Source organism: Gastrolobium bilobum, unplaced genomic scaffold (genome assembly GCF_033153095.1).
Source record: "Gastrolobium bilobum isolate Gb01-03AN ecotype WA unplaced genomic scaffold, APGP_CSIRO_Gbil_v1 utg33308, whole genome shotgun sequence".
NCBI lineage: Eukaryota > Viridiplantae > Streptophyta > Magnoliopsida > Fabales > Fabaceae > Gastrolobium > Gastrolobium bilobum.
Window position 1 is genome coordinate 177,792 of NW_026896102.1, and position 11,989 is coordinate 189,780.

At 35.6% G+C, this 11,989-nt stretch overlaps 1 protein-coding gene across 1 annotated transcript; it reads left to right on the plus strand.

Moving 5' to 3' along the window:
• Positions 1–3,404: 3,404 nt before the first annotated feature.
• LOC133297792 (sucrose transport protein SUC4-like) lies at positions 3,405–11,723 on the plus strand. The gene is made up of 5 exons (XM_061496992.1): positions 3,405–3,957; positions 9,231–9,958; positions 10,456–10,519; positions 10,602–10,645; positions 11,676–11,723. The coding sequence occupies exons 1-5, from the start codon at positions 3,405–3,407 to the stop codon at positions 11,721–11,723; spliced, it is 1,437 nt and encodes a 478-aa protein (XP_061352976.1).
• Positions 11,724–11,989: the final 266 nt, after the last annotated feature.

Below are 11,989 nucleotides of genomic sequence, written 5' to 3' on the forward strand. Positions count from 1 at the left end.
ATCATCTACATATACTATTAGAATAGTTACTTTTGCGCTCAGAGTTTATAAAACAGAGTATGATCACAGTTGCTCTGTTTGTACCCAAATCTCTTCATTGCTACAGAAAACCTCTCAAACCATGCTCTTGGTGATTGTTTGAGTCCATACATGGCCTTTTTTAATTTGCAGACCAAATTTTCTTTTGACTCAGTTAGTTGTACTCCTGGTGGTATGTCCATGTAAGCTTCCTCCTCCAAGTTACCATTTAAGAATGCATTTTTTACATCAAATTGTTTCAAGGGCCAATCCCTGTTAGCTGCCAATGAGATTAATATCCTTATGGTGTTGAGTTCAGCCACCGGAGCAAAGGTTTGTTGGTAGTCAATCCCATACTTCTGTGTGTATCCCTTGGCTACTAATCTTTCTTTGTATCGGTCTATGCTCCCATCTGCTTTCAATTTCGCTGTGAACACCCATTTGCATCCTATTGTTTTCTTTCCGCTTGGTAGAGGTGTTAGTTCCCAAGTTGAGTTACTTTGGAGTGCTTCCATCTCTACGTTCATTGCTTTTTTCCAATTTGGGTCATCTAATGCTTCCTATACACTATTTCAAATTGACACAATAGATAATTGGTTAACAGATAATGCATATGATTCAAATAAGCGTTGGGTAGATATACATAGTTACTAAGGGGATATTTGGCTTTAACCTTGGGGTCAGGTTCATAAAATTGCTTTGGAATGCCTTTGTTAATCCGATAGGATTTTCTGATGTGTATGTGTGTTATTGTAGGAGAAGAAGATATAGATGTTACCTCTGTGACAGGTTCTGGTTGAGTCTCTGGGACAACCATAAGAGGCTCTTCAATTATGTGTGTTAGACTAGGATTTTCTGAGTGAGCAATTATGTCATCCATGGCTGTTTCAGGTGCTGTATGTTGTTCTATCTCGGATTCATCAATGTGTGCTGCATCTGGTTGAGGTCTCTGTGTTTCCGAGGCAAAGATAGGTGCTGTATGAGTAGAGATCCACCCTTCATCTTCTCTATTAACTTGTGATGATGGTTGCTCCCCCTGAGAAGAAGAAGTGGAGTCTCCCCCCAAATAATAAGGCTCATTCTCCCTGAAACTGACCTCTAAAGTAACATGTATTTTGTGGGAAAATGGATCAAACCAACGTTATCCTTTTTGAACATCTGAATACCCAACAAAAATACATTTTTTCGCATAAGGATTCAATTTAGACCTCTGACTTTTTGAAATATGGACGTATGTGGTGCAACCAAAGATGCGGGGTTCAAGGTTAGAAGAGTGTGGGGTTGGAAAATGAGATGTAAAAGCTTGGTAGGGTGTTTGGAAATTAAGAACACTGAAAATACTTCCTCTTTTCATTTATATCTTTTCTCTTCTAAATGAGAGTATTTATACACAACATAACTGCATAACAAACTAATGATAGAATTGATAAAACAAACTATCTCAACAAATTCCTAAATATAATCATACACAACAATATTTTGAATTTAAACAATTCCTTAATCTAACAAAGTTATCGTATTGCTAGTTAGATTCAATATTTATTATTAATTAAGAGCTATAACTATAAATCAGAATGTAGTATTATTTGCTTAAGTTGATCAAGAAAGTATCATCATGTAAAAAATCATTTTCAACTCAATTTGTATTATTCTTTAATACACCCTTCAATACTTCAATATAACTTGAACACTTCTTAAATCTTGTTACTGTAATATAATAGACCGTAACCAACACCCTTCACCAGTTAAAATCATTAATGAGCTCTATTAATTGAGTTTGGGAAGAGTTATATGGCCCATGCTATACGAGTATTATTAGTTCCCATGAAAGATGCTACATGAGTATATATGACACATGCTACATGAGTTAATACCACATGCTACACTCTATTTTCTACATATTTTGTTTTGTTTATAAACTCATCCTATTAGAGACGAAAACCTAATCGCCTCTACTAACATGCCCCAAGGTGAGAGTCTTTTGAGCTTTAAAACATAAATAATGCACAAATCTAGTACTTATTATTTTATTGTCTTGCGCTTAATTTTTTTTTATACATAAAAAAAGGTAAAAAGCAGAAAAAAAACTAAAAGTAACATGACAGCTGTGGGATTTGAACGAAGATGTATGCGACAAAGATGAACGCTTGGTAATAAACTATAATGCCATATCATACAATAAAATCTCCCAAAAGCTTAAACCGAAAGTGATGATACATATATTTATTTTATATTATATCTCTTAGCAAAATTAAATGGTAAAGTTCCTTCCCCCCCCCCCACCAAATTCCTTCGTTATACAATTACAAATCGTGATTCGTGAGTAATCCCATATACAACCCTACTCTTCTAACGTCCAATATAACATCCAATTTCCATTCCTGACCCTCGCATAACATATGTCTTAATTTTAATGAAATATAAATACGGTTAAAAAAAAAAAGAAATTGCATCTAAGTTAAAACATAAACTTTATTACGTCTGAGTTGTCGACATTTTCATCTCCCGTATCTTTGAGTCTGTTTGAATACATTTTCAAAAATTGTTTTTTAATTTAAAATAAATTAAATAAATGTTTAATAAAGTTTGTTTTGTAAAAATAATTTTTTTAAAATTTTAAATTAAATTTAGAAAACATGTCTAAGTTATAACTGTTTTGTATTTTGATTTTTAACTTTTAAAACACAAAAACACAATGACATAAATGATAATAATTTCTTAATTCATAGTTTTAATTAAAGTGATAATAATTTTTTTCTTTACATAAATGATGTCTACTTTAAAATTATGGCACGTACCTATCCCACAAATAAGAGTGTCCAATCACAAAATATATCGAACAAACGGACCCGAAACAACAACAAAATGACGAACAATTAGTTAGGAAAGGAGTTCAATAGACCTAGCATAAATTACACACAACCACTTTCTGCAATAACGGTGTCGTAGTTGTTTATGTGCCAGTTCCGTTTAAGGGTGAAGATGTCATTTAACAATGATAATTAATATTCGTTTGGGACTTTAAAAAGCGAGGGAAAGCAATTCAGATTGCCCTTGGAAACAGATCAGTTGGCCATTCAAGAAACGGTTATTTTCCCGTCACGATCAACGCCGTTATACGAGGGCGGATCCGTAAATAAATCCTGGGGGAGGGTATTTTTGTAAAGAAAACGTCCATACCAACAGAATCACACAGCAACAGAACTGCACCGTCACAGCTGAATCACACTACGCAGCGATGCGCCATCTCCAGCGAAACCGCCACCTCTGTCTCTCTACAGATTTTCTCTCTCCTCCTGGTCTTCCGCGATACCCTGAGGAAACGGTCACACAGAGATTGGAAACAAGATAGAGAGGGCTTGGAGCTGTGAACAGTACCACACACTATGGCGAATCCTGAAACTCAACGTCAGCCTCACCGGTCCAAAGCTCGACCGTCGTCATCAAAGGCTCGACCGTCAACATCAAAGTCTCGACCATCAACATCGAAGGCTAAACCGCCGGTTCAGGCTAGGGTTCCGCTGAGGCTGTTGCTTCGGGTAGCGTCAGTGGCTGGTGGCATTCAGTTTGGCTGGGCCTTGCAGTTATCGCTTCTCACGCCGTACGTGCAGCAGCTCGGGATCCCGCACGCGTGGGCCAGCATCATATGGCTCTGCGGCCCGCTCTCTGGGCTTCTGGTTCAGCCCCTGGTGGGCCACATGAGCGACCGGTGCACCAGCCGGTTCGGGCGCCGGAGACCGTTCATATTAGTCGGAGCAGTGGCGATTGTCATCTCTGTTCTGTTAATTGGTCACGCCGCGGACATTGGGTGGTGGTTTGGCGACACCGAGAACCATCGGCAGTACGCTGTGGCCGTTTTTGTGTTCGGGTTTTGGATTTTGGACGTGGCTAACAACGTTACTCAAGGTCCTTGTAGAGCTTTGCTTGGCGATCTTACTGGTAACTTTCTTCTCCCTGTGATACAATTGAATTTGCTATCGTTGCAGCGCAAATGAAAGCCCTAATTGAAATTCCTTGTCCTGAGTGAATAGTATTTTTTTCTTTTTCTTATTAAGTGCTAATTAAGCAACATCTAGTTGTCCAACCTCGAAGCATTACTTTTATTTAGGAAATCAGACTATACATGGTATCGTAGCTCTGGATGTTTAGTTGTACTGTACGCTGTTGCAATTTTTGTCATTATTGTGAGATTCTATGTTGGTTATCTGCAATCTCCGTAAGTGTATGACAGCATCAAATGACTTAGATGGTTACTGGTGCAATGCATCTCTCTGTTATAGCATGATTTCATCTATTTGTCTAGCTTTGGCCTTGTTTACCAAACTATGGCCACTATAATCAGCATGAGTATTTAATGTTGATCGCAACTGATCATTTATTAATTTGTGAAGTATTTTATAATATGGTTGGCGGTCAATTGAACATACAGCAGAGGAATCTAAATTCTAAAACTGAGTTGACCAATTTTTGGGTTCTACAAGTTTTTTTTTATCCACATTGAGGGTCAGCAACATGGTAGATCAATTACAACTTTATGACTGAGTGTACTGTTTAGGCCTTTGGAAATGGAATGGCCTACTGGATTTTTAGGATTTTTTAGTTTGAAGTAGGTTTGTTTGGAATAATATGTTTAAAAACTTCTATTCTCTTACAAATCATGTTACAAATTACATTTCCTGTTTTGTAAATTAATTCATATAAAATTGAAATATTTTCAGTTCTTAAGTTAAAAAGTTTTCCCAACACTTAATGAAGGACATCTATTGATGATATCTTAGGATCTTCCCTTATGTTGGAAAAATAGGTTACCGTTCAGACGGTTTTTCTGATAACAAGAAACAAAACCTTGACTAATAATTTTATATTTACTGTTGTAATGATATGATAAAACTATAAAACATTAATTCCTATTTATATTAATATTGGACCCTGAATCCTAATTAAATAAAGAAGTAAATCATGAAATATAAAAATTAAGGAAACTATTCCTAAGAGATCATCTATGATACTCTAAATTATTCTTAGATAAAATCAAGATATTATGAGGTTTTTTTCATATATTCAAAGATTTTGTGTCAAGTTAAAACTTACTAAGCTTTAAGCTTCTTACAAATGTTAAAAAAATGTAAGCTTTAAGTTTGTTACCAATGAACCCTTTAAAAGGGACAAATAACCAAATAATATAATATGAGCTCCATAAGACATAGCTATTGGAGGCGTACAGGTAGATGGTGGCTGGCAATGTAGGCGACAACAATGGGTCTTCAAGCAAAATGAAGGCGTGGACAATGAGTTAAGAGTGATGGGTTGCAATGAAGGCGACAACTGCAATGAAGACACCGATGGTTCAATAATGGAGGCTGGTGAATTGTCAATGCAGGTTGATAGACGGAAGGCATCCGACAATGAAGACTGGTGGATCAGCAACGAAGGCTTACAACCACAGAAAAGAGTGTTCTAGTTGTGCCTTGAGGCTAACGACCAAAAAACTCTGACAAAATTGAAAAATGGTGTGCCTTGGTGTATGGAGCAAGGATTGGCAAGAAGACAAGGACCATGGAGATATTAGATTTTAGGAAACTTGGGAACGGTACAGTGATGGGATAGGTCACGGAGAATGGTGTTGCTCACATTAAAATTATATGAATTGATTTGATGTGTTATAATTTAATACAAACTACTAAGCACTAATCCATATTTATACTAATATTAGATTCTAAATCCTAATGAAATGAGAAAACAAATCATGAAATATAAAGTAATAAAGAAATTATTCCTAAGAAATCATCCGATCAATAAACTATTCTAAGATACAATCAAGATATTATGAGATCAACATCAACAACACTTTTATCCCAAACAAGTTGGAGGTCGGCAATCAATTAATCAAAAAAAAAATCAAAGATTGAGAAAAAAAAATAATAAATAAAAATTGAAAAAAATAAAATGAAAAATACGAAGTAAAATAAGGGAGAGGAAAAATAACTAAATAATAAGAAATAAGTAAATTAGAAAGAAAGATAAATAAATATCAGGAACAAGAACTTAAAAAGGTTGTCTGGAACATAGGAAAAAAAGGGGTCTACCCCTCCACACTGCTAATAGTTTTCCTCTGCTCTATCCTAAGGCACACCATCCTCCAATCTAGCTCCCACTCAATTAAATCTAGTTTTACTACTTTCCTCCAATTAAGTTTCAGCCGATCTTTTCCTCTCTTTGTGTCATGCTCTTGGTAACAAACTTTTGTTCTTACATGAGCATCTAGGGGTCTTCGAATAATATGCTCAAGTCATTTCAATCTATATTTTCTCATCTTTTCAGCCATCTGTACAACACCCACCTTTTCTCAAATATTTTCATTTTTTATCTTTTTCATCTTTGCATGACCACTTATCTACCTTAACATCCTTATTTTTGCTACTCTTATTTTATGCTCATATTGTCTATGTTTTGGCCAACATTCCGCTCTGTATAACGTTGTAGACTTTATTGTTGCTCATCGGAAATTGAGCATCCAACCGAGGCAACTAAATTCTAAAGTTGAGTTTGACAAATTTTTGGGTTCTACAAGTTTTATCTAAAGAGGGTCTTACAACATGGTAGGCCAATAACAACTTTATGACACAGAGTGTACTGTATAGGCCCTTGAAAATGGAATGGCCTACTAGATTTTTAGAATTTAGTTTGAAATAGATTTGATTGAAATAATAAAAATCACTCCTCATTAAACCCTTCCTAGCGAGTGTAGGGGTGAGGGCAAATCTTTATACGCAGTCATACCTTTTATATGATTGAAATAATGTTTAAAAATTCTATTCATTTAAAAATCATATTACATGTTATATTTCCGGTTTTGAAGTTAAAACTTAAATCTTTTCCCAACACTTCATGAAGTACATCTAATCTCAATAATATCTTATGTGTTTCACTTATGTCAGAAAAATAGGTTACTATTCAGATGATTTTTCCGATAAAGGAAAAGAAGAAACAAAACTTTCACCAATAAATTCTCACTAAGTAACTATTTCCTTATGCTCTTTCTTTGTTGATATGTTTTTATGTCAGAACTTTTGTTTCAAATATTTGAAATGAAATTCCTGTATTTACTGCTAGATGCTTATATCTTTTATTCTTGAGCAAATTCATTTGTGCTTATGAATATCTATGCCTTCATATATACACAAATAATAAAAGATAACTCAAATGTGCTTTGTTAATGAACTTGGATTCAGAATAGCAACTTAAAAATACTGACTCACAATGTAATGTATATGAGCATCACATATTAATTTCTTGGCTTTCTCCTAGCTTGAATATGCACTTTCCTCCTTCAATATGAATGAGGTGTCTTTTTTTTGTCTGACAGTACTCTTTTCTTAAATATAAGCAGGTTCTCATATATTCAGTTTGGCACCAATATAGTCATCATTAGAGTTATCACTATTAAAGTAACATGTCATGGGAAGATTCAAAAACTTTTAAATTTATAATCTAACTATAATGGCTAATTATTTCATTAAAGTGGGTATTACATAATGCTGATCTCTCAATTTTTAACAAATTAACTTGTATGACAAATTAGTAGATAAAAAGTTGGTGTTCAATTTGAAATGTTAATGTGTGCTTTTGGTATAGATTAGCAGCTTGGTAATTTTTGTTTGATACCAGACTCCACACAATAAGATTGCGTCACTTGTGCCAAGGCTAATCAATGATAAGGTGTCACCAAGTTGATAGTTTGGGACAAAATTGGAACAAATGTTTACATTTATGATCTGGTAAAGGTCAAAATTGGTGCTAATTGCTAAGCATTTGGAACCATGGTTCATTATTATAGGATATATCCTATCACTATGGGGGTGCAGCTGGATTCTGTTTGATCTTTATTCAAGATGCATATCCCATGTCAACTTAATGATTTCAATGCCCAACTATGGTTCATGTTTATATTGAGCATGACTTCATATGGCCATTTATTTACCAAAAGTAGTTTGATTGTCTACTTGTGTTAGGTGATGAGCAGTTGGTTTAAGTTATTTATACATGTATAAGTTTTTTAAACTTGTTACCTCTTCTTCATGTATTCGAGGTAGACTGAGATTTGAATTTGGCATAGAACGGGTTAGCTACTATTAATGCAGAAATTCAGGGTCTTCCACTTCAGCTGCTTTGGCTTTGTGCCAGGTTCTCCATCCCTTACTTGTTTGGGGGTCCCTTTGGTTGAAGTCCTTGTATTTTCTTTTTCATCTTGTTTTTTCTTGTTTTGAGACCCTGTGATTTTGAAGATCTTTAAATGACTAGATAATTGGAAGAATTATGTTGGAAAGTGAAGTTATTTTGATATAGGATTTTTTAAATAAAAAACTTTAAATTAAAAATGAAAAGAAGATTCCATTGAAAGAGATATGGAAGGTGTCTTAGCAAATAGGAGAGAGAAAAAAAATATTTAGGTTTATTTTCCTGTTGTTCCTCTTTACTAGTTATCTTAATTCGACCGTAGTTGCCAACAGGGTTGAGAAGATTATGAGGATAGATAATTTGGTTAGTTGGGACATTTTCTGTAGGCCTACAGAAGGTGGTGTTTGGGTCTTGATTATTTTATGTCCAAAATCATTTTTTAGGTTTGTAAATTGTAATGGCATTCTCCTATGTTGGTTGAAATCTGAAATAAAAAATTCAGAATTAAACGTTGGTGGATGTGTGAAAACACAAATATTGTACCAGATTTTGGGCAGACAAAAATATTTTCTTCTTTCTCATGTTTGGTAGTAGGAAAGGATAAAGACCTAAGCTAGTTTTTCCCAAAAAATGGATAAAATGATCCCAAAAATCAGAATAATTGAAAATAGATTAGTTCTGCATCAATTTTTACTGGAGTTTCTTTCTCCCCTGATGATTTTCTGCTTGATATGTACTGCTGAATGCAGTTCTCAGTTAAATTGAAAGGACTTGGTAATTATCTTTTATTTTCATTGCATCTGGCTTACATTGTTTTGCAAAGGTGGCCCTCAATGTCTCAATAAAACTCCCTCACAAAACCCCTCCCCCCCCAAAAAAAGAAGAAGAAAAAAGAGAGTTAGTTTTTATTTTATTTTATCCAATCTCAATTGGAATTCTTATGAAAAATAGAAGTAATAAACTATGAAAAACGAACAACCAATTGACACCCTTTATTTTTTGTTTTCATATCTTTTTCTTCTTTGGAATGTTAGGCAAGGATCATCGAAGGACACGTGTTGCAAATGCTTATTTTTCCCTGTTTATGGCTATTGGTAACATTCTTGGTTATGCATCCGGATCCTATAGTGGTTGGTACAAGGTCTTTTCTTTCACACTTACCCCTGCATGCAATATTAGTTGTGCAAATCTCAAGTCAGCTTTCTTTCTCGACATTGGTTTCATTGCCCTCACCACCTATATCAGCATCGTGGCAGCTCATGAAGTGCCTCTAGGTTCAAGTGGGGCACACTCAGCAGGGGAGTCAGGTAGCGCAGAAGAAGCTTTCCTGTGGGAGCTATTTGGGACATTCAGATATTTTTCAAAATCTATATGGACAATACTGTCTGTTACTGCTCTAACATGGATTGGGTGGTTTCCATTTCTTCTATTTGATACTGATTGGATGGGCCGAGAGATTTATGGTGGTGAGCCAAATCAAGGCCCTAATTATGATACTGGAGTTAGGATGGGAGCGCTTGGTTTATTGCTTAATTCAGTTGTTCTTGGAATAACATCAGTGCTCATGGAAAGGCTATGTAGGAAGCGGGGAGCTGGGTTTGTGTGGGGAATCTCAAATATCCTGATGGCTGTCTGCTTTATTGCAATGCTTGTAGTAACCTATGTGGCAAACAAAATTGGCTATGTAGGCAAAGATCTACCACCGTCCGGCATTGTTATGGCTGCATTGACAATCTTTACCATTCTTGGGTTTCCACTGGCAGTGAGTTGCTCTATCTACTGCTATAGGCATATTGTTCTTTCTTTTTCTGTCAATATTGAAGGCACCCTTTCTGTCTCCTATGTTGCTTAAAATAAAGACTCAAATTCTCTCCTTCCGCATTTTTTTATTAAAATCTCAGCAGCACATACATGTCAAGTATCTTAATTGGCTTGATTTTGGCTACATATTCTCCTTAACTTAAACTTAAACTGACCCTTTCGTTATCCTATGTTCCTCAAAATAAACAGTCATATTATGGTGTGCCTGCATTTTTCTTTTAAAAAATCTCAGTGGCTCATACATGTGAAGTGTCTTGGCTGGATAATCTCCTTATCTCAAACTGGCATATTTTCTAATACCTTTCAATTTGAGAATCATGATGGGTCACAAATGAAAGTTTGGAATTGGCTCCATTAATTGTGCACGAGCTGAAATATATATTTATATAATTTCAGAGTCCTACAGTTAATTTGATCTAATTTCTTGGATTATTTCAGATCACTTACAGTGTTCCATATGCATTAATTTCCACGCATATTCAGTCACTGGGGCTTGGCCAAGGTGGGTAGGATTCATGGCTTATTTATTCTTTCTGGGATATATGATTCTATAATTATTTATATTAATTTGTTGGTATTTTCAGGATTGTCAATGGGAGTCCTAAACCTTGCAATAGTGATCCCGCAGGTATGTTTCTTTTGCATTCCTTTTTTGAAAAGTTAAAGTTAAATTGTTTTTGTTTGAGATCCTAATGAAATTGAAGTTAGATGGAATTGTTAGCATTTGCATTAGATGTTAGAACTTATTCAACTTCAATAATGATGGAACCTAATTTTATTAAACTGATAATGAAGAAAACATAAATGGAAACAAGCTCCTTACAATATAAATGGCAGAAAATAAATCCAGAAAACCTCAACTCTCCATCAAAGCCAACATACCTACGCTCCAAGAGTTCCCTAGAGGTCCCCCAATTTCCCAACTAAATCAATATTGAATATGTGTGAATACCTGCATACCTCACTACACTCACTCTCCTTTTATCCTATACTTTAGGAATATTCTAGAATAGTTTCCATAACAAACTAACTAATTCACTAACTTTCAGGCCCATGACCCATCAATACTCCCCCTCCAAAATTCACTTTTTCCTCAAGGTGAGGAAGGTAGTAGGTGATGCGAGAAAACATCCACCAGCATCCCACTACTTGAAGCATATTGACCCAATTAGCAACTGCAACATTTTCGTTTCATGAATCATATTATCCAAAATCCATCCAATTACAGCAAATATATCATATTCGAGACTTGCATCCTCCTCTGTCTCTTGGGAGAATAGACGAATTCCAGCAAGATAAAAAATTAGCATTGTATTGAGCTGTACAAACCATGACCCACGACCTCTGTTTCTACTTCTTGTATTGCTTAGTTGCCCTTCTTATTGGGCTGAATTTATTGTGCCCATCATTACCAGCCCATTAAGTAAGTAAATGTTATTTCTATTGGGCCTACTTCCCATAAGTGAAAAGACTGTATTGCCCAATGCTATGACCTACTCCAACCATTGCTCCATTACCAGTTCGCCCCAAGACTGACTCGACCCGTTCACATATCTTATTCTTCTCTTCGATTCTCTCTGCGAGCTGGTGCGCCACCACTCGTCGTTCTCGTTCTCGCTTTCAACTCCCGCTCCTAACAACCTTTCGTGGATTTTCAGGTTACTGCACAGGTCCGAGAAAAAGGGTGCACCACATCTGAAGCTTAGGTTACGTCACCGGCGGTCAGCCATCTCCTCCGTCGTCAGCCGTCTGTACCTTGTGTGCCTGTCACTGCCGCTGACGTTCTCTTCTGTCCCTCCTTGCGTAGCTCTTTTCCCCTCCATAGCTATTGTTTCTTCCTTGTTGCTTTCTTCTATTTCTGTTTCGTCTTTTTTTTCTTTTTTTTGTTCTGGTTCTTTTCTTTTTTTTTGGTTCAATTTCATCTTTTTTTTTTTTTTTCTTTTTCGTCTTCTTTCTCTGGTTGTTCTCCATT

What these genes read in the sequence shown, in the direction of transcription:
- LOC133297792 (XM_061496992.1), top strand. Translation starts at nt 3,405, where the DNA reads ATGGCGAATCCTGAAACTCAACGTCAGCCTCACCGGTCCAAAGCTCGA. An exon ending in TTTGCTTGGCGATCTTACTG is followed by an intron (nt 3,958 to 9,230) that starts GTAACTTTCTTC and finishes TTGGAATGTTAG; the next exon opens with GCAAGGATCATCGAAGGACA. An exon ending in GTCACTGGGGCTTGGCCAAG is followed by an intron (nt 10,520 to 10,601) that starts GTGGGTAGGATT and finishes TGGTATTTTCAG; the next exon opens with GATTGTCAATGGGAGTCCTA.